General features: G+C 43.6%; 3 protein-coding genes across 3 annotated transcripts; 1 reads left to right on the forward strand and 2 right to left on the reverse strand.

The window, feature by feature from the left end:
• Positions 1–148: 148 nt before the first annotated feature.
• On the reverse strand, positions 149–2616 carry Cyt-c-p (Cytochrome c proximal). The gene is made up of 2 exons (XM_001356511.4): positions 2464–2616; positions 149–741 (listed from the first exon to the last, which is right to left on the reverse strand). The coding sequence occupies exon 2, from the start codon at positions 696–698 to the stop codon at positions 372–374; it is 327 nt and encodes a 108-aa protein (XP_001356547.1). The 5' UTR covers positions 699–741; positions 2464–2616; the 3' UTR covers positions 149–371.
• Positions 2617–3435: 819 nt separating this feature from the next.
• Cyt-c-d (Cytochrome c distal) lies at positions 3436–7177 on the reverse strand. Its single transcript, XM_001356512.4, has 2 exons — positions 6741–7177; positions 3436–4292 (listed from the first exon to the last, which is right to left on the reverse strand). Exon 2 carries the CDS (start codon positions 4281–4283, stop codon positions 3966–3968), a length of 318 nt encoding a protein of 105 aa, XP_001356548.1. The 5' UTR covers positions 4284–4292; positions 6741–7177; the 3' UTR covers positions 3436–3965.
• LOC26534211 (uncharacterized) lies at positions 7076–19505 on the forward strand. Its single transcript, XM_015180467.2, has 2 exons — positions 7076–7214; positions 17986–19505. The coding sequence occupies exon 2, from the start codon at positions 18084–18086 to the stop codon at positions 18252–18254; it is 171 nt and encodes a 56-aa protein (XP_015035953.1). The 5' UTR covers positions 7076–7214; positions 17986–18083; the 3' UTR covers positions 18255–19505.
• Positions 19506–25203: the final 5698 nt, after the last annotated feature.

Raw genomic sequence — 25203 nt, forward strand, 5'->3', positions numbered from 1 at the left:
TACTGGGACCTATAGATCGATCAACGAAAGCAAATGCTTTTCCTTCCTTCCAATAGAACAAAAATGCCGACAGTTTTATTTTTGTTTTTGTTTTTTGTTATTATTTAACTTTTTGTTGTTTTACGTGGTTGTCACAAGTTTCCTCAGCTTTAAATTAAGTATTCCACTTTTTATTTAAATTAAATAATAAATTTTCCTATTTAAACTTTATAATTAACATAATTGTAGTTTTTAGGTCTGTATGTAATTGTTGCTTCTGCTGCTGTTCATATTGTTGGTGTTGCTGTTGGATTGTGACTGAACACAATAATACATCCTGTTGTTGGGGTGGTGAGGTGATTGAAAGTAGAGGCTCCTTATCAGGAGGCGCCTTACTTGGTGGCAGACTTCAGGTAGGCAATCAGATCACCGCGCTCATTGGGCTTCTTCAGACCGGCGAAGATCATCTTGGTGCCGGGGATGTACTTCTTGGGGTTCTCCAGGTACTCGAAGAGGGTATCCTCATTCCAGGTGATTCCCTTGGCCTTGTTGGCGTCCGTGTATGCGAAACCGGCAGCCTGGCCAGTCTTGCGACCGATCAGACCATGCAGATTGGGACCGACCTTGTGCTTGCCACCAGCCTCCACGGTGTGGCACTGTGCGCAACGCTGCACGAACAGCTTCTTGCCCTTCTCAACATCACCAGCTGGAACGCCCATTATGGATTATGTGTGTGTGTTTTATGTGTTAACACGGACTCGACTAAAAGGTTGAAGAAAAAGAAAATGAATGATTAGTGGGTGCCATGAAAAAAGTTTTTGTCCCATTGCCCCGTTATGTAAACAGGTGATAAGCAATGAGCGGAAACTAGAACCTGTTCAAAATGCATTACGCGGGTGTATAAGCTCTGTGATAAGGTAAATACTAATTGGAATACAATGCCATTATCTAACTGGTATTTTAGCTTATCTACGCACCATTCCGCATCTCAAAAGTCCACGCGTGCTCCATTCAACGTCATCAGCACTCACACACAGATATACACACCCACAGACATCTCGAAAAAGCTTCAGACAGACGATTCTACTCTGGTCACATGTTGTTGCCCTCTCTCACACACGCTTTCGAAGTTCGCCCTCGTCTGACTTTTGACGGTGTGAGAATTACTCATTGCGTCAGAATAATTTTTTTGCTCAGCAACAGGCTAACTTCAGTAGGAAGCATCGTCCAATGGAAAACTTTAATTGTTTATATAACCATCGCACAAAAAAGCGATGCATCAGCAGGGTCTATGTTATGGTCAAATTCCCAATGCAGCTAATTGCGGTGCATGCAACTATTTGAACTTGAGAGCGACACAACAATTCGCCCCCAGAGAGGGAGAGCATGAGTACAAAGTGCCGTTGCAGAGAGGCAAAGCGCTTTCATATAGGGTGAGGTACTCGCGCTATTTCTCTATTTGGGTGACTCGAAAACTGAAGCCAGAGGGGGAGACTAGCTTTGGTGAGTTAAGCTTTCGTTCCCTTACAGATCGACCGCTCTGGAAATCCGTAGAACGCAGTCTGAAAATTTTGCACCCTGTATTCATACACTTTGGGTTCATTAATGAGTAAGTCACCTACACAAACGCACGCAAGCACACGGAGTGGGGGAGATAAATTACATGAAAGGCAACAGCAATGTCAACGTCTGGTTTGGTGGTGGCCTTGAAGAGAGAACTTTTCATTTAGCACTGCGTGAGTGTGAAAAACCACTTTTCCCCCTATAGAAAGTGCAATTGGAAGGGGGCCAAAGGCAGCCGAGAGAATGAGAGAAAGAGAGATGAGTAAAAACTAGGACAGCATAGCAATTTCCTCTCCACACAGAATGTTACATAAGGCAACTCCTGTAAAGGTGAAATCTTTTGCAACAAAAATTGATGGAGCATGCATCGCGGAGAGTGTAGAACTCGTTTAGCCACCACGTGGCGGGCTTAGTGGAGCTGGGAATCATGCATAAAAATTCCAAGAACTGATATTCTTTTTTGTCAAAGCGAAAGAGAGAGGACAAGCTGATGATCGGGCAACGTTCTCTCTCTCTCGCTCTACTGTTCATGTAATCGTCTCGCGCGCGAAGCTCTCTTTTTCAATGGCAAAATGTGACTTCCAGGCTATTTTTAAAATTAATAAGTTATTGCTAACTTTTGCACTTGGAAAATTCTAACACAATTTTTCGTAACAAGCTCTCACACTTGTATAGAAATCCCACTCTCATATACACTCACAAGGACTAGTTTATGTAACCACCGAATCAACCCCCAAAAAAATGAAATTATTCGCTTGCGAATCGAATCTATTCAATTCGTTTGTACAGCTGTAAATTATGCAAGAGCCATGCGGAAGTTACAAATTTTCCGTTATTATCTGTCTTGAGACCTTGTCATTGTATAGCGCTGGCTAATATTTACGTCACTTTAATTTTTTATTAAAAACACCCACTACTTACATTGAACACAAACCGTTGCTGCGGACAGTTATTTTGCGAATGAATAGTCCGTGAATATTCGCGTTTCGATTCAATTCGATTGAATAAACTTAACCCACTCAACCCCCCTCTATTTAAAAATGTTAAAAACCTGAGTTAAGCCGCGGAAAAAACTGTTTGTGAATTATTCTCGTAGATTAATCCTTCCTTTTTCTCTACAATCAACATTTCCACTATGTATTTCACTTGAACTGCACTAAAATTGTTCAAGTTTCATAATTTTCGAGGAGTGGATTTTTCCACTGGTCTACAATGGGTTAATCGTTCTCTGCCCATGATCGAAAACCATATTCCTCGATTTTCATGTTCGGTTTACTATTACTAGCTAGATAGCACATTTTGCTCTGACTACATAAATTTATCCCATTGATGAATATATTTTCTACAAAATAAGCAACTTTTAAGTACTTTTTTTTATTGTATTCTGTTTAAAACAAGGTTTGAACAAAACAAGCCAACAAAAAACAGTGGAAACGTAAGTGAGTATGTGCGCTTCTATACCATATTTCGTAAATATAATTATTAAAAACATTCATAATGCATATGTTTAGTGGCTTGTATATATATCTCGATCCCGATACATATTCTTGGTCATATTCAAAATATCGTTGTGAAAGCTTTAAAACAGAGACTGACTAGTTTCTGCATATCTTGGAGCCTCATATGACAAACATTCTATTAGTTCTATAATATCCATTTCTAGGGTATGCAGATCCGCGCCATGTTGAGGGATATACTGTCCATCCATATACGATACCATCTTCACTCGATACTTTTGCGCTAAGATGCTCACTGCTACAAAAATATCACACAGCCCTGTTAGCCGCGCATTTGAAATAAAATAGCTTCTGCTTATCTTTTTTTTACATTTTCTTGCAGTTTAATAAAACGTTTAACAATCATTTTTTTGTATATAGTATAAGTCTGTAAGTGTATGTTTTTTATCTGTGTGTATATTGTTAACATTACATCATAAGATTTAGGGCTGGTTGGGAACCATTTTCTCTGTATACATATATCATTATATCAGTGTAGTGTAGTGTAGAATCAGTTAATCAGCGTATACAATTTCTGATTCTGTGTGCTAATTCGGTAAGCCTATGATATTTGGACAGTTATTTTATCTCAATGTATTATTTAAATGATGATATGTAAGGCGGTTTCACTTCTTGCGGAAACCATTTCCTCTCCATATATCATTATATCAGTGTAGTGTGGTGTATAATTGAATCAGTTAATCAGCGTATAACATTTGTGTTGTGTTGTGATATTTGGACAGTTACTTTCATGTAGGGCGGGTTAACTAATAAAAGTAGGTGTGTATACATTTATATTCTTGGCATTAACGTTTGTATTGTGTTGGTCAAATGAGCTACTTTTGACACAGGTGTGTATATATTTATATTCTTGGTATTAACGTAGGGATAGTGTTAGTGTATGTGTAGTTGTTGTTTCGAAATGTTTTACTTATTTTTTTTAAGGTATGCAATCAAATCGGCACGGTCTTCGGCCTTTTTGAGTCCTGCGAAAACCATCTTAGTGCCGGGTATGTATTTCTTTGGATCCTTGAGGTACTCGTCCAGCGTCGAATCGCTCCAAACAACGCCCTTCTTTTGATTAGCATCTGTGTATTTGAAGCCCGGAGCAGAGCCGGATTTGCGTCCCACAATGCCGCTTAGATTGGGGCCAACCTTGTGCTTGCCCCCCGATTCGACGGTGTGGCACTGGGCGCACTTCTGCACAAAAATCTTCTTGCCGTTGTCTGCATCACCGCCCCCCATCGTGGATCACTACAAGAAAGAGAAAGTGGAAACGGTTTAGAGTGGTGTGGGTGGGGATGTCCTCTAAGCCCATGCCATCATTGCCTTCAGCGCACATGGCCCCCACTCAAGGACACTTCCGTTAATAAGTGAAAGGGTCTGTTCGGATGCGTGAAGCTGGGGGCATGCGTGGGCACATCACAAATATATACATATACATATGTATATATGTATGGACGTGTCCAACTGCAGTATATTGTCGTGACACAACCATTTGAAAGTCCAACCCACCAGAAAAAACCTTTTATCTAAGCCAAAATCTAGTGAAAACAAATTTTGTATGATTTATTTGATTGAAAATGCCAGTTGATGACAACTGCGAAAGAGAGAGAAACAGCGAGACAGCGACAGCGTCATCTGAAAAAGTGTTTTAGTATAAGGTGAGGTATTGCTAGAATTCGCTCTTACAATAATCGCCTATGTTAAGACTCGCTGAGAAAAGCCAGAGCATGAGCGTGAGTGCTTCACCTTAAAAAAATAAAAAACACTGGCAGCGGCACTGGCAGTGGACTGCGCTCTGACGCGCTCTCTTAGCTGCACAGGGGCTAGACGGAGACAGCTGCAAATGTACAAAGCGAAACGAAATTGGGTCAGGAGGAGCAGAGAAAGAAGACAACAAAAATGAATAAAAATTGATATTAAATGAAAAGCAAAGCAAAGAGCCACACACATGCACACAGCTCGAGAGCTAGGCGGCATTTCTAACGGGAAAAGTAAACGAAAGGTAATTCAATTAGCAGTGCAGCATCCCTCCTCTCCCCTCCCCACTCCACCCCATCGCAGCAGCTGCACATGTGCTTTGAACATTTCCTTTCAATTAAAACGCATTTTACGCATGTTCTTCATCTTCCTGGTCTCCCTCTCGATACAATGCGGTGGCAAAAACACATGCCTTTCAAAGAATGGCAGGGTAACTTCGGCACTCCGAGGCGTTTGATACCCTTTCCCCCTTTTGACTTGACTTTCAAATGATTTTACATATTTTATCCCACAAAACATAAGCTTTGTGGTGTCGAAGGGGTTTCCTTCTTTTGCTTGCAAACAACTGGACACAATCACGGTTTTAAACAAGGGTATTAAAACAAAAGAAAGACAGTGGGAGCAAAAGTTGACTTACTCGGATATGATTAAGGCCCTGGCCAAACGATGCTGCTGAGGTAAAAGCATGAAAAGGCATGGAAGTACTTAAGACTCTTAGTAAATGAGAGTGCGGATGTGATGTAGGAAGTACAAAATCATAACGGTAAGTGCTGCTGCTGCTGCTTCTGAGGCTATCCAGGCCCCTCGCACAGGTGTTTTACTCTACCCCGCCCCTCTCTCCATACCCATGACCTAACCTAATTTGCAATGGAACCATAAATTATACGCAGATACAAGTATCCTGGGTCCTGGCTCGACTGGCTACATTCCACCTCCCTTCTTTTCCTTCCTGACCCCTATAAATAAATGGCGCACAAAATTAAATTACGCTTGAACTGGCTGCAGTGTGAGCAGAATGAGAGAAGGAGAGGCTACGGGTGTATTGTTTTGCTAGATCTATTGCTGCGGAAGTCCATAAAAAGGTGCACGAGAGGTTGCTCAGGATTTGGGTCATTTTGCGGGACTGCAAATGGGAAAGCAACCGGAATGCGGATTTTTCCAAGGGATATCCAAAGAGTGTGCGGGGGAGAAGGAATACTTAGAAATAATTTCCCGTTTCATCAAATAGTCATAACCTTCTCCCTCCCCATTCATTCCTGGTCAGCAGGTTACCAAGAACCAACTCTGTGGCTGTTGCGCAATTTGGCATGACTTTGATGTTACCCCTACCACACACAAACACACACACTGCATTGCCTCAACTCCCCCCAGGCACTAATCCCCTACCAACCCCTTTCCCCACACAACCATTTCGGGTTTCCGTGGCCTGCATGGCAAAAACCCTACATTTCTTTTTGCTCTTTCGCTCTCTCACAGCATGTTTATATTACGCGCTTTTCGCTGCTGCTTCTTCTTGTGGGAGAGGGGCCTGCGGGGATGTTCTTTTCTAGAACGAGGTCGCTGACTGCCCTTCAACGTTGCCTGAGACATTGCTGTTCTTCGATGCCCCAAAAGTTACATAAGCCCCCCAACAGAAACAACAACTAGTTGGCTTTGCATTTTATGCTAGCACACAGAACGAACGAGCGAGAGAAGAGAGAATTGGAGATTGGGAGAGGAGAATGGCAGAGAGCAAGCTGCAGCCCGGCAGCAAGTCAAAGCGTGAGAGCGCTGGCTGAGAGGCGAATGTGTGAATGAAAAATTGCTAAAAATGCTTCATTTCAGGCAATTTATAACTGTTTTTGCTCTGAGCAGCGCTGCACTCAGTGACGCCGCTGTCGCCGCTGCTTGAATGAATTTCAGAGAGCCAAATGCAGCGATAAGCAACAACAAACTTACCTGCTGGACTGCTCTCTCTCTCTCTCTCTGTCACGCTGCTTGTTGCTCGGCCGCCCACTGATGGCTGTCGGCTGTCGGCTGTCCCTGTTTCTGTTTCAGCTGCGCGACGCGTTGTCATTCACTCAGCAGAGCTCGCCGCGATTAGTTCTTTCGATTCCCTAACGGTTTTTGCAATCCGAAAAATTACACTCCGAAGCTCGAAAATATTTTAATCGGAAAAATATAACTTTTGAAACAACAACTAGACGTTTGACGAATATTTTGTCTGGAACTGAAAATTTGTTTGAGGTCTATCCCCTGCAAAATATATTTGTGTACTGATTTCTGAGCTGTACTCGATTCTACGCAAATCTTATTTGGAAGCCCAAGCCCAAATTTAAAGTCAGAGCCTACGCATTCGACAAGAAAACAATCAAAACGCTACAAATAGGAAGCTGCCTTAACAAAAAGGGAGCTGTCAACTTGCATTTTACGGTAAGTTTGCTGCTATCTTTGTTTCCAGTGTTGTATAACGTTGTGTGGGACCGTGTGTTTTTTCGTGTTGCGTGTGTCCTTGCGGGGGCTGCACGTGTCCTTGAAATTCGTCAAGTGGTTCGTTTTCTCTTTCTATCTCTATCCCTTTCTTTCTATTTCTTTTACGCATTTTACGTAATCACGAAAAAAAGTTGTATATTTTGTGTGTTTCCCACTCGAGCGTAAATCACGACTCGTTTTTCATTTGGTTTTATGGGGCCCCGCCACCCCTCCCCCTTCCATTAAGTTTTTTGTCGCATTTCCCTTAGAAGTTCCGATTTGAATGAGGGGCTTTTTCGACTTCCGCATTTTCTAGCTAAGCCCCGATTATCCCGTCCAGGGTCCTCTTACCTCTTATCGCAGAAGGACATCGGGATGTGCAGGGGGGGCGCCTCAACATGAAAGGGAACTTGCAGACTTTTTTTCTTTTCATGGAAAATGTAGTGGGAAATTGATTTTCGTAGGAAAGACGAAAAGTAGGTTATTACAATATTATTCTAAGGAAGTAGGAAAATGGCTTATTATTATTTATTATTATGTGCTGGAGGAAAAATAACACTCGTATGTCAAAAAAAGGAATATGTTAGTAAAGTTGGTTTTATAGGGAGAGATGGAGGATGATCTGCGGTTTTATGTGAGGTTCTAGATTGGCATTGATATGATATAATGAAAATTAATGTATGAATATATATATATATATGAATATATAAATTTCTTGTTGCGTTTTCTTGATGAATTTCTTATATATAAATACATATGTATATATATGTATGTACTTAATCCATGAAAGTTTGAAATATTTCTTGGAAAATTTCTTTAGAATTTAATGAATTCTTTCAATATAAAACTTTGCCTTCCAGTTCGTTATCCTCTTGATTAAACACAATATTTGTTGCAAAAACTTTGAAAGAAACCATTTCTTCGCACTTACGTGAACAGAACGGAATGAAAAAGAAGAATTTTTGAAGAAATTCCTTCTCTCTTTCTGCTTTATGGCCGTTGATTACTTTTGGCCCCACCACTCCTCATCCATCCGCCCACAAATAAGTTCACATGAAAAGTTTTCCAGGGCTTTCCCTGCACACTGCACCCCACAGGGCCAGTGCCAGTGCCAGTGCTCCATTTCAATTATGTCACTTCATCTGTATTCCGTGCACCAGATGAGAGGTACCTTGCCCTTCCCTTCCCTTCGTTTCCCTTCCCTTGCTCTTCCCTCATTCTGGCACCACTTTATTAATCATTTTTGCCCTTTGTTTATCCGACTCGACTCTCTCGCGTGAGTCGCGCGGATTGTACATATTTGGGCCAATGAGCATTCTGTGGAATGGCCTTTTGTTATGGGCCGCATTTGGTTCACATGCTGCCATTGCCTTACAACCACCCCCTCAGCCACCCAGCATCCACATGAATTACAGCATAAATGTTGAGGAATTGTTATAATTTAATTAATTTGTTTTCTCTGCACGGCAGAGAGACATTCATAAAGCGATATAATTAATATTCATCAAGTGACTTTCTGTGAACGACTTAATGATAACGAGCCAGCAGCATTTAGGCCACAAATCGAACATTTTTTCCATTAAATACATAACGTTTTAACAGCTGTTGGGGGGACAATCCCTAAAAAGAAGTGGCTTTTGTTCGTGCTAGCGTAGCTCCACTGTATGTACTTACCATATCATACGCCAGAGGAAAACCAAAACCGATTCCGATTTAGGTCAACTCCTCTGTTGGGGCATTCGTTTCTTATCATATCGTAAAGTACACTTGGCATCCCTCGACCGAAACTATTACCAACATATGGGGCAGACACACACTCCCCCACACACTCCCAATCAAAGTTTGTCGTTTGTATTATTACATTTATCACACTACCCGGAAAAGAGGAGGAAATCAATATTTGCTCTTCAAATCCAAAAAAAAAAGCAGAAACGCATAATGAAAATAAAAAGAAAACCAAATAACAGACCAGATTAAATCGTTCAAACTTCAATTTTGTATGGGCAAGAGAGAGAGCGGCGGGGGATAAACTGATAAGAAATGCAAGCACTACCTAAATACTCCTTCCCGTCCCACCCCCATCTCCCCGCCTTCGTCGCCCATCTGTTTCCCCCTAAGTGCATTTTTATTAACGAAAAAAAAGAAGGAGGAGGAGGAGTAACAGTCGAAGTAAAAGTTGGAGTAAATGTAGAAGGAGAGCCACAAAAAGTAGACCACAAATATCATCAATGACAGCAACAAATTGCTGGATGCCATGCCCCCCTTCCCCCACCCCTCACCGCTGGGAACAAGCATACTTATGTACTATTTCCCCACCTACGATAATGGTCTAAGCGGAACTGGATAGAGGAAAAGTAAGATAAGAAGAGAGAGATGTGTGTGTGTTTGGAAATGGAAAAGTTTCGTATTTATTTTTTGATTTTATGATGAATCATGAAACAGAAGACAAAGTTCTTGGGATTTGATCTATTGCCATATATGTATTTTTATAACCATAATTTATATTAAAACTTTGAAACCATAGAAGCAAGCTTTTCTAACACTATATATATAAGATAAGGTATTGAATTTCCTGAATTAAATAAAAATCGAAGCCAAAACCTAGCGAAAGAATATTTCTGAATGAGATAAATTTACTAAAAAGGCCAATAAATCCTTACCTCTTGCCAATTCAAAGATAATGAGATAACTTTTCCTCGTTTATATTCAACTAAATTCAATTAACCAAAAACGCAATTACTCACAAAAACAAAAAACAAAAGGAAGAAGAGATAGAACAGAACACCCAACAGAAATACCATCTACCAAAATGAGCCTTGTCACTCAAATCTCGATAAAAGTTCAACGTTGTTGAGTTATGGATGGAATGGAATGGATATGGACAGGGATAAGAGGAGGCCTTTGACTGATTGAGATTAGCTGTGGAAATTAATGAGAAGGCATCCGTTTTGGGGCTTGAATGGGCTTACAATAAGCCCCAAAAACACTTTTGCCAAAACAAAAAAAAAAGCCTGAAGGTCGAACCGACTCGAACGATGAGCGGCATAAATTATTTACAACAATTTACACATTTAAGCCAAAGGAAAACAAAGGCGTGGTCGGAGCCTAGGCTCCCGGAAAAGCCAGGGTAGGAAAATTCAGTAAAAAAACTCCAAAAGCGTGTCAAATGGAAATTGAAAATGGTCAACGGGACAAACGAGAGGAAATTCACAAACTGACAGACAGACAGACAGGCAGGCAGAGGAGGGCCGGAAAGAAGGGAGTGTGGAAATGCCGTGTCATGTCAATTAGATTTAATCGAAAATCGATACCCCATGATGCTTGAGCTTGCAGCGAAAGGTCACCGGAAAGGTTGATCCACAATATGCAAAATATGTCGGTCAGGCGCTGACCGTACGCGTACCCGAGACGAGTCTTAGCGTGTGTGTGGTCTCTGAGAAACTACCGAGTCATCTCGGTTATCTTTCGAAGGCTCTTCAAGTACTCGTAAATGTTCTGAACTATGCAGTTGCCACGTCGGATAACCACTTGAGAAAAACCCCGTCAAGTGAGGAAAATCATTGGAAAAGCCCACATTTGATGGCGTACACAGCAGAAGGTTCCGAAAAGTAAGCAGAGACAGGCAACACAGTGGTTCAAAGGTCCAAGGAAACAGATTAAAGAAGGGCGGGGAAAAAATGTATGCCATTTTATGGTAAAATTTACTAAAGAGTTAAAAGAGAAAATTAGTAAAACTTTCGTGCTCCCTTGCTCATATTTCTCAGAAAAGTGCCGAATAAAGTGTCTAAGAATCTAAAACCAAATACATGGCGCGTGCATGACGGGCCACAATGCTGATGTAATCTTTTGATTTCTCTAAAAAGAATTTCATTTGAATATTCGAAATTTCCAGCACATTTCACCAACGTGAAACCACTGTGCCCGTGATTTGAACATCAATTGAAATTTAATGTGTTATTTTCCTAACATTTGAAATTCATTTGTTTTTTATTTGTTTTAAATTTCATTCGATTTGTTTTATTGTTGTTGGTATTTTCTTCATTTGAATTTCATTTGGGTCTTAATTTTCGTTTACTTCATTAGTAATTCATTAATTTTGTTCGAGACCATTTTATGGGCCATCAAATGATGCCCAGAAAATTGTTCAGTGGCCTTCCCTCCATTAGCAAAGCGATCTATCGCACTCTCTCCCTCTCTCTCTCTCTTACACTATCGCTATCTCCCCCAATGTATCTTTCTTTTGCTCTTCAGTTTCTTCCGGCTTTATTTCGTTGCGGTTCAGAGAGAAGAGCTGAGAGCCGCATTTCTTATCAGGCTTGAAAACAAAAAGATTTTCCCATCATTATGTAAGAGGTTAAATCGACTATAAAACCATGCTTGGCGTCCCCTCTGGCCCTCACTTCTGCCCCCTCCATCGCTAACGAGGCTGGCGGCCACAATGGCCTGCCTGGCCCTTTTTGGGTTTTAGCTAATGAGCGAACGAGCAGCGATGACGACTCGCCGCTGACCGAGCAATTTCTTTTGGCCAACTTTGAACTTCGGATCTTCTTTTGTCGATATTCTTCAGGTTTATTTCGTTGGCCTCATTTGGCTTATTGTTTATTGGCTTTTCGCCCCCCCTCTCCATCGCCCTTTCTTGTGGTCTTTCTTTCTCGGACTCCTGCTCTCCAGTGTTTATTATTGTTTACTTGGCATTTCATGCGCAATCATGATATAATATTTGCATTTGTATTGGCTTCGTGGCGTATGCGTAACATTCAATGCAAAAGAGCAGGAAATGGATAGTGGATATTGGATATTGGGGGAACAGAACAGTGCCGTGCCACGCCACTCATTTCTTCCTCTCTCTCTCCCTCTTGCATCGCACTTTGTCTGTAATTGCTTTGGGGCATGATTTGGTTGTGGATTTGTGCAGAGGAGAGGCGTGTGTCTGGAAATGGGAGGTTTTCCGCTTTTGGGTCAGTGGTTTCAGATTGAGGAAGGAATTTGGTTTGAGATTGCTGTGCGGGAGATTATAGTACGAACAGATGTGGCCCTGTGGCCCCAAAAAAGATCTTACAGCTCTAACCCAGCGGTGGTGCGTCCTTACATGATGCGGCACATTGATGGTCGACACGCACAAGTGAGTATGCCAGGGAATTGGGAAAACAACATACACTGCGTGTGCATGATGCGACGCTCGCATGCTAGACTCGAGTACAGCTCATACTGATTTCTGACCCCACAACACACAAGTTTTAACCACATATATCCCAAACATCTAAGGTTTTCCCTTAGATTAAAACTACAGAAGCAATTTCAGCAAGGAATGTAAATTGTGGCGGACTTTTTGCTGGCTAAACTTTTCCACGAACAGCAGAATGATGGCTCAGACTCTGGTTTTTTGTTCGTGCTGCTCTTGCTATTACTTCTCTAACAATTTTCCATTTAAACGGAGTTGTCCCTGCTGTTTGCATCTCACTCCAGCTGCTCCCCATTGTCAATTATATTTGTCTTTCTCAGGCAGGCAGTGGCAGCGACAGCGGCAGCGGTGTTTGTTCTCTGTATCTCAAAGATGCATAGATACATGGGCTGCATGTACTACGGGGGGGTACCAGTACCATTCCATAGCTAACCCGCAACATGGGTATTTTTTTCTTTTTTGTTAATTTACATGACAACACGTTTCGAAAGTCAGTCAACACAGAGAGAAAGAGACAAAGAGAGAGAGAGAGAGAGAGAGATAGATAGACAAATAGGGAGGCAACCATCATGGGACGCGGATGGTGTGGTGGGGGGTATTGTAAAGTATCTTGTAGATACATTCGCTTGTAAGTTGCAAGTTAACTAGACTGTTACAGTGTCGTTGGGGCAGGGGGATCGCGGGGCGGTGCTTCCCCCTAGGGCACTTGCCGCCTTTTCTGCGGTTTTTTCGCTCTCTCGAAAAGGCCCTCCCAGTCAAGTCTCGTCTCGCGCTGCTTGACTGCGGTTCTGGGCCAAAACAATGCATCTGGGATCACTTGCCCCATCTCTTGGGTACTCTCTTCCTACATCTCTTCTCTGTACCTCCTGCCTTGCCTGCTTTACTGTTACTGCAGTAACTGCAATCGGAAATTAGCATTCTTATAAATATTTATTCAGGTTTTTTCCCATCTTCAGTGCTGTTGGAAAACGGAGAATATACATACATATCTTCTCCTCCTCTTGGCCTCTTCATCCACTTATACTCAAATTATCTATATGAGTAGTAAATATTTATGAGATACTCGTATCTCTTAAATATGTATTGCCTTCTAATTGTCGCCTCAAGTTGAACGGGTCCAGCCGCCTCTGATGTCATATTTGTTGTTTGCCATTGGTTTTGGTGAGATCATGCCGCGCCCCGAAATGGAAAAAGAAGCTTACGACGAGATCCGTGAAAAGATTTTGTCATGTAACATTGGAATGGTGGAGAGGCGGTTTGAGGGGAGGCAGCGGTTCAAGGCCTTCCAGTTTATAGCTCCATTAAATCAATCAAACGTAATATGCGTATTAAAGTACAGTCTGACCCAATTAGATATCGTTATCTATTTAGAAAAAGATCTCTCAATCCGTTACTCTTCTTCCTCAGTCTACCAGCAGCCACATTAGCAAGCAGTTGTTGCTTTCCCTCCCGCTCTCTCTAACAGTAAAGCAAGCAGTTCACAAGCAGTAACAAGCAGTTACAAATAGGACAGTTGTGTGTGATATTGAAGCCTCATTAAGGCGGATGTCAAGAGTGGAATAGAGTGAGGGAGAGAGAGATAGAGGGTTATAGGACTGTGGCAGATAGATAGTGCGGCAGTCGGGACGGGGGGGGAGTGATGATGGTTGTTGTTGCTGTGGCTGTGGTGAGGGTCTCTCTGCGGTTTTGTCTGTCAGAGGAGAACGCGCTCAACTGGCACGCGCTTGATAACGCTCCTCCTCCGGGTACCATGGGGTAACAAGTGGGTGGGGTGGGGAGTAAATAGAGGAACGTTCATTTGAAATGCAATTGGAACCGCACACTAGAGACAGAGGCAGAAAGACTCAGAGACAGCCACTAAAGTGACATCTAAGCCAGCGACAGTGATAGCCACTACGATGATCTGTGAACAATGGACTCGGTAGACACAAAACAAAACAATGGAAGAATATTTTGTAGGAAGAATTAGGAAGATGATACTGATATTTAATGGATGAAGACAAGATATTGGTAAATATTATAGCTTATAAGTGTATGGGTTATTTCAGAGGAGACTCGTACTTCATATATGTATCTCAAATACAGTAGATCGATTCGCATATATGTACATGGTAGATCTTAGATATTTGAAAAAGGGAATAACGCTCGGAATGAAGTAAAATATTCGAGTTTCCATTGCATTGCTATTTCTATTGGACTGAAAAGTAGGTTAACCAATTTGATCAACGGCATTTCACTCTGGAGGGGTCTGCTGCTGCTGCCATGTCCCTCAAAATGTCAACTTCACTGCAATGCTGCTGCCACTCCCTCTTCAATCATTCCCCCCTATCCTTTCATTCCCTCCTATCGTTCACTTTTTCAGCTGTCAGTTTTGGGGACGGGACAAAAGTTTCGCGTTTGGAATTGTCAAGCAGCGAAAGAGAGGAGGAAAGCGAGTGGAAATGAAATGAAAAATGCATGAAAAGCACAAATTGATAATTGAATTTGGCACAGGCTCAAACTGCACTTATGTTATTGTCGTTGGTGTGTGTTGTTGTGCTTTCAGATGTTAGTTGTTGTTGTTGTTGGGGCTATTGCACACAGCATGAGAGGTGGCAGAGCCAAGTGGGTCAATGTGAGCCGCCGCCATCGGGCGAGAAGCCGACGGTGACAAGCGACAACTTGCAATCAACAAAACCATAAAATTGAAGCCAATTAGGAGGAAAATATAAAATATTTGAAATAGAACTCAACAAAGTGCCAGTGGTAGAATAGGGGGAGGGAAGGGAACGAGGGAGCTCTAGATATTGTTATATTATTAAACAATTATTAGGAGGCAATGTATTGGTAAGGCATATCAAACAGGACACAGACAGATTTGTCAGATTTTATACTTACATATTTATTATTAGCTGTTGGACACCTATTGAAGGTCCTAAAATATATTGCGATGTCTGCATGGGTGATAAAAAGCAAAGAAATGTCGGAACACGCGATGATGGGCCACAAATTACCCCACTGACGGCGGGCGGCGACATTCGATTCCCAACACTCGACACTCGTAAATTCTGAGGGGTAGATGTGTGCTGTGGCGCCCAGGATATTGAAATACCACCATGACCCTAGGGGCAGAGACAATCTAAAGTATTGCATGTTCGCACCCATTTCTCTTTGCCCCATCTCTCTTCCTCTTTTAATACGGTATTCGGTTAATTTAAAGGCAATAAAAACATCACGCATACGCCCCGCAGTGCTGGCAGAGGCAGAGGACAGCCAGAAGCAGCGAGGGCAAGATCTTTTAAGATAGGGTGAAGCATTCCCACTTCTCAAAGTCCCTTTCTCTCTCTGGGAATATGTGCGAGAATTTTGTTGCCTAGAATTGCCTCACCTTTTTAACATACATTGGCATTGGACAGCGGGAGAGGCAATAAAATAAATGCCTTGGAATTGTAATCGAACAGAGCGACCAAAAGAGAGAGAGAGAGTGACAGAGGGAGGGAGGGGTGAAAAAGTTCAATCATTAGTTTCTTGTTGGCACATGACACAACGCAACGAACAAAACATAACAGAAAAAAAACAGTGTCACTGAGGGGGAATGGGAATGGGAATGGGAATGGCAGTGGAAGGGGGTAAACGTGGGCGAGCATCGTGTTGCCCCGTTAGGCTGTGAGTCGCCCACGCCAGAGCGCTCTCTCTCCCGCTCTCTCGCTCTACACAGTGCTGACAGCGCAGCAGCTGCATTTGTCCCATCAAAAGATTAAAGCGCAACAAGAACAACAAATATTTTTCATTCCCGAAAATGTTGATGTCACAAGAGGAGGGACGAAATGGAAACCAGTGCAGGGGAGGAGCAGAGATCGGGCAGCGGATCAACAGTAAGGCAGAGGCAGGGCAGAGGATCAGCAGCGCCAAGGCAAAAGCAGAAGAAGAAGTGGAATGGGCAGAGCAGTGGGCAGAGGACAGTGCAGTCCCTGGAATGTGTATAAATTTCAAGCGAAATGGAAAAAAGAAGAAAATATGTAAAATGAACTTTAAATGCTCTTGGAATGGGAAATCATTTAAATGATCGCATTTCTATAATTAGTTGATGGAAATGATTTTTGAGCATATTTTATGGGACATTTTTCTATTTCAGTATTTACATCTCCAATTCGCCCATCCATAACATTTCGGTCAAAAGAATTTTCCACATCACCCATTGTACCATACCATGGAACAACTTTACCTCCCGTTATCTCTCTCTATCTCTCTCTGATCGTAACGGTATAATGAGTTGAGGCAAATGCGCAGGCGTCTTTCGAGCAGAAAAATATTTACAAAATAGTAATGCTTACAAAACATACAAAATGGAAAACTATTTAGCAAGAAAACAGGAAAAAAGAAAACCAAAGATTAAGCAAAAGCCACAATATTTTTATGTTGTCGCGTGGACGAAATAAGCTGCCGCTGCTGGCGTTGCTCTTTTTTTTATCTCTTTTTTGTTTTCTTTTTTTTGTTGCGTGATATATGGAAATGTTTTATATGAGCGGGGGACGGACTGCACTTTTGGGCTGACAGAAACGAAACCGAGAAAAAAGCGCTGAGATTGTACATACATACATATGTACATACATACGAACAAATTTTGGTTTTACTGGAAATTGAAATTAATTTGCTGCCACAAGGCGGTTGGTAGGAGGGGGTGGAGAAGCATGTGTGGGACGAGGGATGAGGCATTGCATAATTGCAAATGACGTAGAACATATGTATGTAGTCTTTCCCTCTCTCCTGACAAAACATACAGAAGCAGGATTTTGTTCAATTAAAGCAAACATCAATTTTATTTCTTTGTATAACAGTACATACATACATATGTACATATGTATATTCGTATATGTTCGTTTGTGTCTCTACATATGTATGTATGTGTTCTCGAATGTAACTTTTGTCATTGACTCGCCGTCGACAGCAGAGCTTTGGTTGGATCTGGAGAAACTGGAGCGAGCATGCAACCGTTTCATTTTTGGGAGGGTGGTGAGGGGGGTTTCGGTTCTCTTTTGAGCATCGAGCAAGGTCATCAGCTTTTGATGGGTGTGCATGGATTCGTTTATGGGATGTGATGTGGATGGATGGGTGTCTCTGTGTGTGATTGTGTGGCGGAAGGTGACGCCCTGATTGAGGCAATGGAGCATTTCGATTAGAGGTGAGCAGCAGTTCCATTGAGGAACCAGTTCCATTTGGACATGTCTTTTATGCAGCTTTCTAGACACTCTAAGAGTTGAGTTTTTTGTTGTGAAACCATTAAACAACTCATTCCAGTGGTAAAATTAAAGAGCTTTTGCATCTGTGATATATTTTTGTATTATTTCCGAGTTTATTTGGCTAAATGTCCATTCTTTCGCCCTTCTACCTCATCTCATCCTCTATCCTGTTAAGTTTTTGGAGAGGATTTCTGGGATTTGCTGACTGCCGCTCAAGTGTCACGGCAGCCACTCGAATGTGAAGGATGCTTAGAGGACCCTCAACAGACTGAGCCACTTTGAATAGCACTCGACTAATACTGTCTCTCTCTCTCTTTCTGTCTCTTTTCAGCATTTGCGTTTCGTTTGTTCCATTCTTGTGCCAGCCGTAGCCCACGCCCACATTTGTGGCGTGTGCACCCAGAAGCCGTCAAGACGACTTACTCGATAATGAAAATGAGCTCGCCCAGGATCATGCAGCAGAAACGGAGTAGCAAATCCTCCAATTCGTCGCGGGTCTCAATGACGACCTCGACGGCGGAGGAGAATCTCATCGAGTCGAAGCTCTTTAGCTGGATGCGGCTCTTCCGCTTCGCCTCGCTGCTCTGTCGCGCTGAGTAACGGGAGTTAGTCCTTCTATAAGATACCCGTACACCCCAACCCCCACCCCAACTCCATTAAAGCCCCCGCAAATATTAAGAGAAATGCATACAAAAGATAAAGATACCGATACTCGAACTAGTTGCCGCTTTTCAGTCAAATTTTCCTATACTTATGTATGTATGTACTACTCGTATATAGACAATTGAGACGGATTACATTACCAAATTCACTTTAACCTTTTTCCAGCAATGTAGAAATGTAAGATTAAGGAAGAAGGAATATTCCCCTTCCCCACAAAATCCCCAAAAAATTACAAAAATGGATGAAAACCATGTTTAAGTTTAAGCTTCTTTTGGGAAATCGAAAAAAACCCTAATTTCTGTTTACTTTTCACAATTAAGTCAATTTTTAGTGTAAATTCCATGGATTCCCATGGAATTTCTCGCGCCTTTCGTACCTTTTGTATTGTAATAAGTGAAAACAAAGAAAACTATGAGAAAAACAACAATTACAACAACTTACAAAGCTAATAAATGTTACATCATAATCCATTTGTTGCGTTTCTTCGGGTTCTACAGAGCTTTCAGTTTCAAGAACAGACAACACGAATAAATCTATATTTTTGTAATTTACAACACTGTTTTTGCGTGTCACCAAACAAATCAGAGTAACGTTTATGCAAGGCTATTAAATAGATAAATATATTAACTAAAGATGCAAACCAATGCAATACTAACAATAATAACACAAATGTATTTATATAGTAGAGGAATAAATATATTTACACATTATAACCACGTGAGGCAAGCGGGTATATCCAACACTAACAAACACTAACCAACACAGAAACAGAACAGAAACCAACCAAGCAATAAATAATAGGTTCCCAGCAATATGAAAAGTGCATTTAATCCAAAGAAGTTGCCAATCAACAATAATTGTTGTTAACAAATTAGCAATCCAAAAACACACGAATATCAATAGATAACAAATTTAACAGTTTCTTAAATTCCGCATAATCTCAAGCCAATGACAGCAAGAGAACATACACAAACATACGCCCACAAAAAAGTAATCCGCGATTTTCGAAATTCAATTTTAATTATTAATTAGTTATAAGCAAATGCAACCCTGCAGACATGAACAAGAGCCAAAACTATACTAGAATATAGCAATACGTACAGCAGCAGATAATTGTTGAGAAAAAAATGCAATAAATCGATATCGATAAATAAATAAAGTCTTTAAGCTGTTGAGTGTTCAATGCAATTACGTTAAAGATTGTGTTTTTATTTGTTACAAGTTTGATTTCTAGTTTGAAGCTAATTTGAATTTGTCGCCAAACTGTAGTGTCTGATGCAGCGTGACGAAAGCTCAGTTACAGATGCCGTGACAATAGCTGACTGCTTTGGAGGAGAAATTACAGATTTTTATAGCCGATACTCAAAATGAGTATTGGGGTATATTAGATTTGTGGTGAAAATGGATGTGTGTAACGTCCAGAAGGAATCGTTTCCGACCCCATAAAGTATATATATTCTTGATCAGCATTAATAGCCGAGTCGATTGAGCCATGTCTGTCTGTCCGTCCCCTTCAGCGCCTAATGCTCAAAGACTATAAGAGCTAGAGCAACGATGTTTTGGATCCAAACTTCTGTGATATGTCACTGCTACAAAAATATTTCAAAACTTTGCCCCGCCCACTTCCGCCCCCACAAAGGGCGAAAATCTGTGGCATCAACAATTTTGACGATACGAAAAAACTAAAAACGCAGAGTCGTAGAAGATGACTATATCTTCTAGAGTGCAAAATCTGAACCAGATCGTATAATTTTTATAGCCAGAATCAAGAACATAATTTCACTCTTTCTCGCTCTGTATCTCTCTAACACACAGGTTTCATGGTCGGTTTTGCCAATTGCAAAATATGAGTTCAAGGATCTCAGAACCTATAAAAGCCAGAGCAACCAAATTTGGTATCCACACTCCTGTGATATCGGACCTTGACCGTTTCATGTCCAAATTTCGCCACACCCCCTTCCGCCCCAGCAAAGGACGAAAATCTGGGACAACCACAAATCTCAGAGACTATTAAGGCTAGAGTAACCAGAATCATAGAGAATGCAAAGCAATATCAGATTGCTGAATCTGGATGAGATCGCATAATTTGTCGAGGTGTTTTTAGCATAGGCCAGCAGTTCCTGAGGCGTCCTTTTGGAGGCATCTTCCAGTGATGCCAACACTGGGGCGCCCAGGTATCTCCTCCTTGCCCTTGAGAGAGCCGGACAGTTGCAGATGAGATGTTCCAGGGTTTCGATAGCCCCAGGTTCCTCACATTTCCTACAACTCTCTCTGTTGGTGATGCCTAGCTTTGCTGCATGTGCAGCAGCCAGACAGTGACCTGTTAGTATACCCACCATCAGTCTGCAGTCCTTTCGTGGTAGGTGCAGTAGGTAGTGGCTAAGTTTCTCGTTGCGCTCCTTGCACATTATCTTCGAGGTTTTGCAGGTGGTGGTACTGTTCCACCTATTATCAGTCTGTGTTCTAGCCTGCTTCTCTAGATCGCATTGCAGCGTTCTAAGGGAGACAGGCACGTTCTCGGTTCTCCTATTCTCCAGCCCGACGCCTTCCTTAACTAGTACGTCCGCCGCTTCGTTTCCTTCGATGCCCTGGTGGCTGGGAACCCAACCCGCACTGTCTTTGTCGTGCTTAGGATGTCTAATGCCTCCCTGCTCGCCAAGACACTTCTGGAACTGACCACGGACGACTGCATGGATCTTATCGCCGTTTGGCTGTCGACGAATAGGTTGACCGCATCGTGTGCTCGTTCTGTGAGGAGAGCGACCTCCGCTGCTTTCCCGATGGCAAAAACTTCTGCCTGGAATATGCTGCATGGGTCGGGTAGCTTATACGACAGCCTTATCTCAGGGTCTGTGCAGTATAGGCCCGCTCCTACTCCTCCGTCCATCTTGGAGCCGTCTGTGTATATATTGAGGTGCTCAGTTTGGCCCCTTCCAATCTTCCAGTCTTCAGGTCCCAGAAATGTGGTTGTTTTGACGTCAAGGCAAGTTTGGGGGGTCATGTAGTCAGTTGATCTGGTCATTTCCCTGTCGATTGAACTATGCCCGTATCCTTGTGGCGATAGATTTCCTGATGCTATGAGGCGTTGTGTTGCCTTTCCCGCAATCAGGCGAGCGTGAATGTCCAAGGGGTCGATTCCGAGTATGGTTTCGAGTGCTTTTGTTGGGGTTGACCTCAACGCCCCTGTAATACAGAGCAGAGCCTGTCGCTGAGTCTTTTCCATAAGCTTATGGTATGTCTTCTTTTCAGTAGCCTGCCACCACACTAAGGCTCCATACAGCAGAGTTGGTCGCACCACCGAGATGTAGATCCAGTGCATTAGAGCAGGTGACAGGCCCCATGAGCTGCTGAGCATCTTCTTGGATGCATAAAGCGCAATGGTAGCCTTCTTCACCCTTTCCACTACATTGGGCCTCCATGCCAGCTTGCTGTCCAGTACTGTGCCTAGGTATTTCACCTGTGATTTTGGGGTCAGCCTAGTTTGGTCAATTTTCGGGGGGTCCATATCGGTACCTTGTACCTCTTGGTAAAGAGGATGAGGTCCGTCTTGTCCGCGTTGATACTGAGTCCTACCTCTTCCGCCCACTCACGTATCTCCCTGAGTGTACGTTCCATTAAGGAGCTGAGGGTCGATGGACATACACCCGTAATAAGTATGCTTATGTCATCTGCATAAGCTGATATTTTTGGGGCCTTCCTTTCAAATCTCTTAACGTCTTACACCCTGCGGTGTATGTTATTCGCTTATAGGCGCCTTGTTATTGCGGTTGTGGCCACGTTGTTGAATGCTCCTGAGATGTCCACAAATGCTCCCAAAGCATACTTTTTGTTGTGAAGGGCGCTCTCGATGGTGGCTACTAGCGAGTGTAGTGCCGTCTCCACTGATTTCCCCTTGGTGTAGGCGTGTTGGTTTGTTGACATCAGTCCCCCTACCTCATTCCTGATGTGTAAATACAACAGCTTTCCTAGTGTTTTTAGTATAAAGGAGGTAAGGCTTATCGGTCTGTAATCCTTGGGACTCACGTCGCTGCACTTTCTGCCTTAGGGAGGAAGACAACTCTCGAGGTTCTCCATTGGATGGGGATATAGCCCGTACTTAGGCATGCTGAGTATATTGCGAAGAGCCATGGGGTAATAACCTCTTTGGTCAACTGCATCATGGCTGGGAATATCCCGTCCTGTCCTGGTGCTTTTATGCCCGCGAAGGAGTCTATGGCCCAGTGTATTCTCTTAGTGGTTAACAGACCTATTGGAGGGTGCTGTTCCTCGGTTGCTAGGTCCTGATGCTCCTTGGCGTCAGTGACCTCGGTGCATACAGGGAAGTGCGCCTCCATTAGTGCTGTTAGGGCTTCTTTGCTGCCCTCTGTCTACTGTCCGTTGTCTAGTTTTAGTTGGCTCTGTACTGTGGGCTGCTTTGAAAGCAGCTTCCGAAGCCTGGCGGTTTCGGGCACTTTCTCGATGTTGGAGCAGAAGTTTCTCCACGAGTTCTTTTGTGCCTTACGTATTTCCTTCTTGTAGCTCCTAAGTAGGATTTTATATTCCTCATTGACAATCTCCTCGTTCGCATGTTTGGCGATCTTGAAGAATTCCTTGAGGTTGTTCCTTTGGAGAGAGAGATCTCGGTTCCACCAGAGTGGCTTGGACCTCCTCTTCGTTCTCGAGGGTTTGCACGATGCATGGTAGGCGTTCAGTAGCTCGTTGGATAGGGTCTCTAGAGACTTCTCTATGTCCACCGCGGATTTCACTGTGCCCGGACTCGCGAGCTTCGAAGTAACTGTCTTTTTAAACTTTTCCCAGTTTGTATTCCGGGGGTTTCTGTAGACTAATACCTTCGAAGAATGTTTGAAGTCGCACTTAAACTGAATGTACTTGTGATCTGAGGAGGGTCTTTCAAGGACCCTCCAGCTAGATACCGTAGTAATGTTTCCCGTTGCAAGTGTTAGGTCTAGCACGTTGGATGAGGTCGGACCTACGAAGGTGTGCTCCTCTCGGACGTTTGCTATATATAGATTAGTTGCTAGTATAAAGTCTAAGAGTGACTCACCTCTATCATTGATGTTGGTGCTTCCCCACACATTGTGGTGGGCATTGGCATCCGTCCCGATGACGAGTTGATAGTTTTTGGTGCCGGCTTCTGTCACCAGGCTCCTGAGTTCGTCGGGTGGTGCGGGTCTGTCGTGAGCCATGTAGCAGGAAGCCACCAGAAGGCGCTTTTCCTCGCTTTCCAGCATCACAACCGTCAGGTCATCCGTGCTGTAATGAGACATAAGGTAAGCATGGATTCCCTTTCGTACGAGTACGACGGTTCTGTTCCTGCTTACCGATGTTGTGTAGAACAGGTTGTGATTTGAGGACTTTAGTCCGGCCACTGAATTGCCTGTCGCAATCCAGGGCTCCTGGACTAGAGCTATGTCGGCGAGCCCTTGCTCCATGGCGATGAGGAGCTCCGCCGACGCTACCTTGCTTTTATGCAAGTTTAGCTGCAGCACACTCAGCATGGGTGGCTGGCTCACTTGCATCCGACGGGTTGACTACTAACGTCAGGTCACCGTCTTCCTCGTCTTCGTCCTCAAGCGCAAGACCCTGGGCGGCCTCCACGATGGACTCGAGACCTAAGTCCTTTTCCACCCCGCCTACCTGCAGGTCCTTGCCCTCAGGGTGGCGCTTTTTGAGGCGCAGGTAGAAGCTACCCATGCCCCACGCCATCTTCCCGAACTTGGGGTATAGCAGATCCTCTGCTTCCTTGTTTATTTGGAGGATCACACATTGGCCCCCCTCGTTGGGTATTGGGCTACCAATGTGTAGGATCCTCCAATCGGTCGTTGGCACGTCCGCGTTTTGCCGCTGAAGGAGCTTCAGCGCTCGGTCCCCCTGGATTGTGATGGGGAAGACTACCTTCGCCTTAGGCTTGGACGGGATAAGCTCCCGGTCCACAACCTCCAGCTTGGCCCCCTCCCACATCGCCTCCAGTTGGCAGACCGTACGCGTCAGCCACCTTAGGGTTGGATCGTCGTTGCACTTTAGGATCTTAACCCCATTTAGCCACCCAGCACCATTGAACGTGGGCATAGGGGCCGCGGGGTCTTCTTCCATGTGGGCAAACAGTGCGTCGACGAGACGCGCGTGCACAAGCTTCCACTGTGCCGCTGACATCTTGCCGTTTTCCTCGCTCCTGTCGATGAGTGCCACGATACTGTGTCGTTTGTTCACATCGCTGACCTTCGCTTTCGATTTCGATGGCTTCTTGGCCACTTTCGGTGAAGGGGCTGCACTCCTGGGCCCGCGTTGCCGCTTGCTCGCTGGAGTGTCCTTAATGGCACTCTCAGTCCAGCGTTGCCTCTTGGTGGCCATCATCTCCTCCACCTTATTGGCATATTCGCCATTCGACGCCCTCATCTGTGGCATCTGGGCATAGTGTAGCCGACCCTCCTCTACTCTCTGCTCGGCCCAGGCTAGCTTGACCTTCTCCTCCTGGGAGATGTCTGCTTTGCCTTGCAGCCGGCTTTTTATGTTGAGGGCCGCTTTGTATTGCGCTTTGGCCTTCATCCCCTCCTTGGAACGCTTCGGCCCTTCCCTACGCAGGGAGCTGGTGCCTGGTTCCGGCGAGCGGAGAAGGCTCTCTTCATCCGTCCTGCTCATAGAGAGCACGCTCTCCAGATCTGTGTCTGTGTCGACTGTGTCTGTCGACCAACTTGCAGGCTGCGGAGTGAGTTGTTTTTGTTGTTGTTGTTGTGGCAGTAGCTTTACAACTGACCTGGCCTGCTCCCGCCAAGTCTGAGGTGTGACCGCTGGCGACACGCAGAGAGGACTGCTCCTCCCCGTGCCCGCCGGTGGTAGCAGTCACGCTTTCCACCGACGTTTGGGTTGACATCCCAAGTGGGATGTA

The sequence above is a fragment of the Drosophila pseudoobscura genome, chromosome 4 (genome assembly GCF_009870125.1).
Source record: "Drosophila pseudoobscura strain MV-25-SWS-2005 chromosome 4, UCI_Dpse_MV25, whole genome shotgun sequence".
Classification (NCBI taxonomy): domain Eukaryota; kingdom Metazoa; phylum Arthropoda; class Insecta; order Diptera; family Drosophilidae; genus Drosophila; species Drosophila pseudoobscura.

What these genes read in the sequence shown, in the direction of transcription:
- Cyt-c-d (XM_001356512.4), bottom strand. Translation starts at nt 4,283, where the DNA reads ATGGGGGGCGGTGATGCAGACAACGGCAAGAAGATTTTTGTGCAGAAG.
- LOC26534211 (XM_015180467.2), top strand. Translation starts at nt 18,084, where the DNA reads ATGAAAATGAGCTCGCCCAGGATCATGCAGCAGAAACGGAGTAGCAAA.
- Cyt-c-p (XM_001356511.4), bottom strand. Translation starts at nt 698, where the DNA reads ATGGGCGTTCCAGCTGGTGATGTTGAGAAGGGCAAGAAGCTGTTCGTG.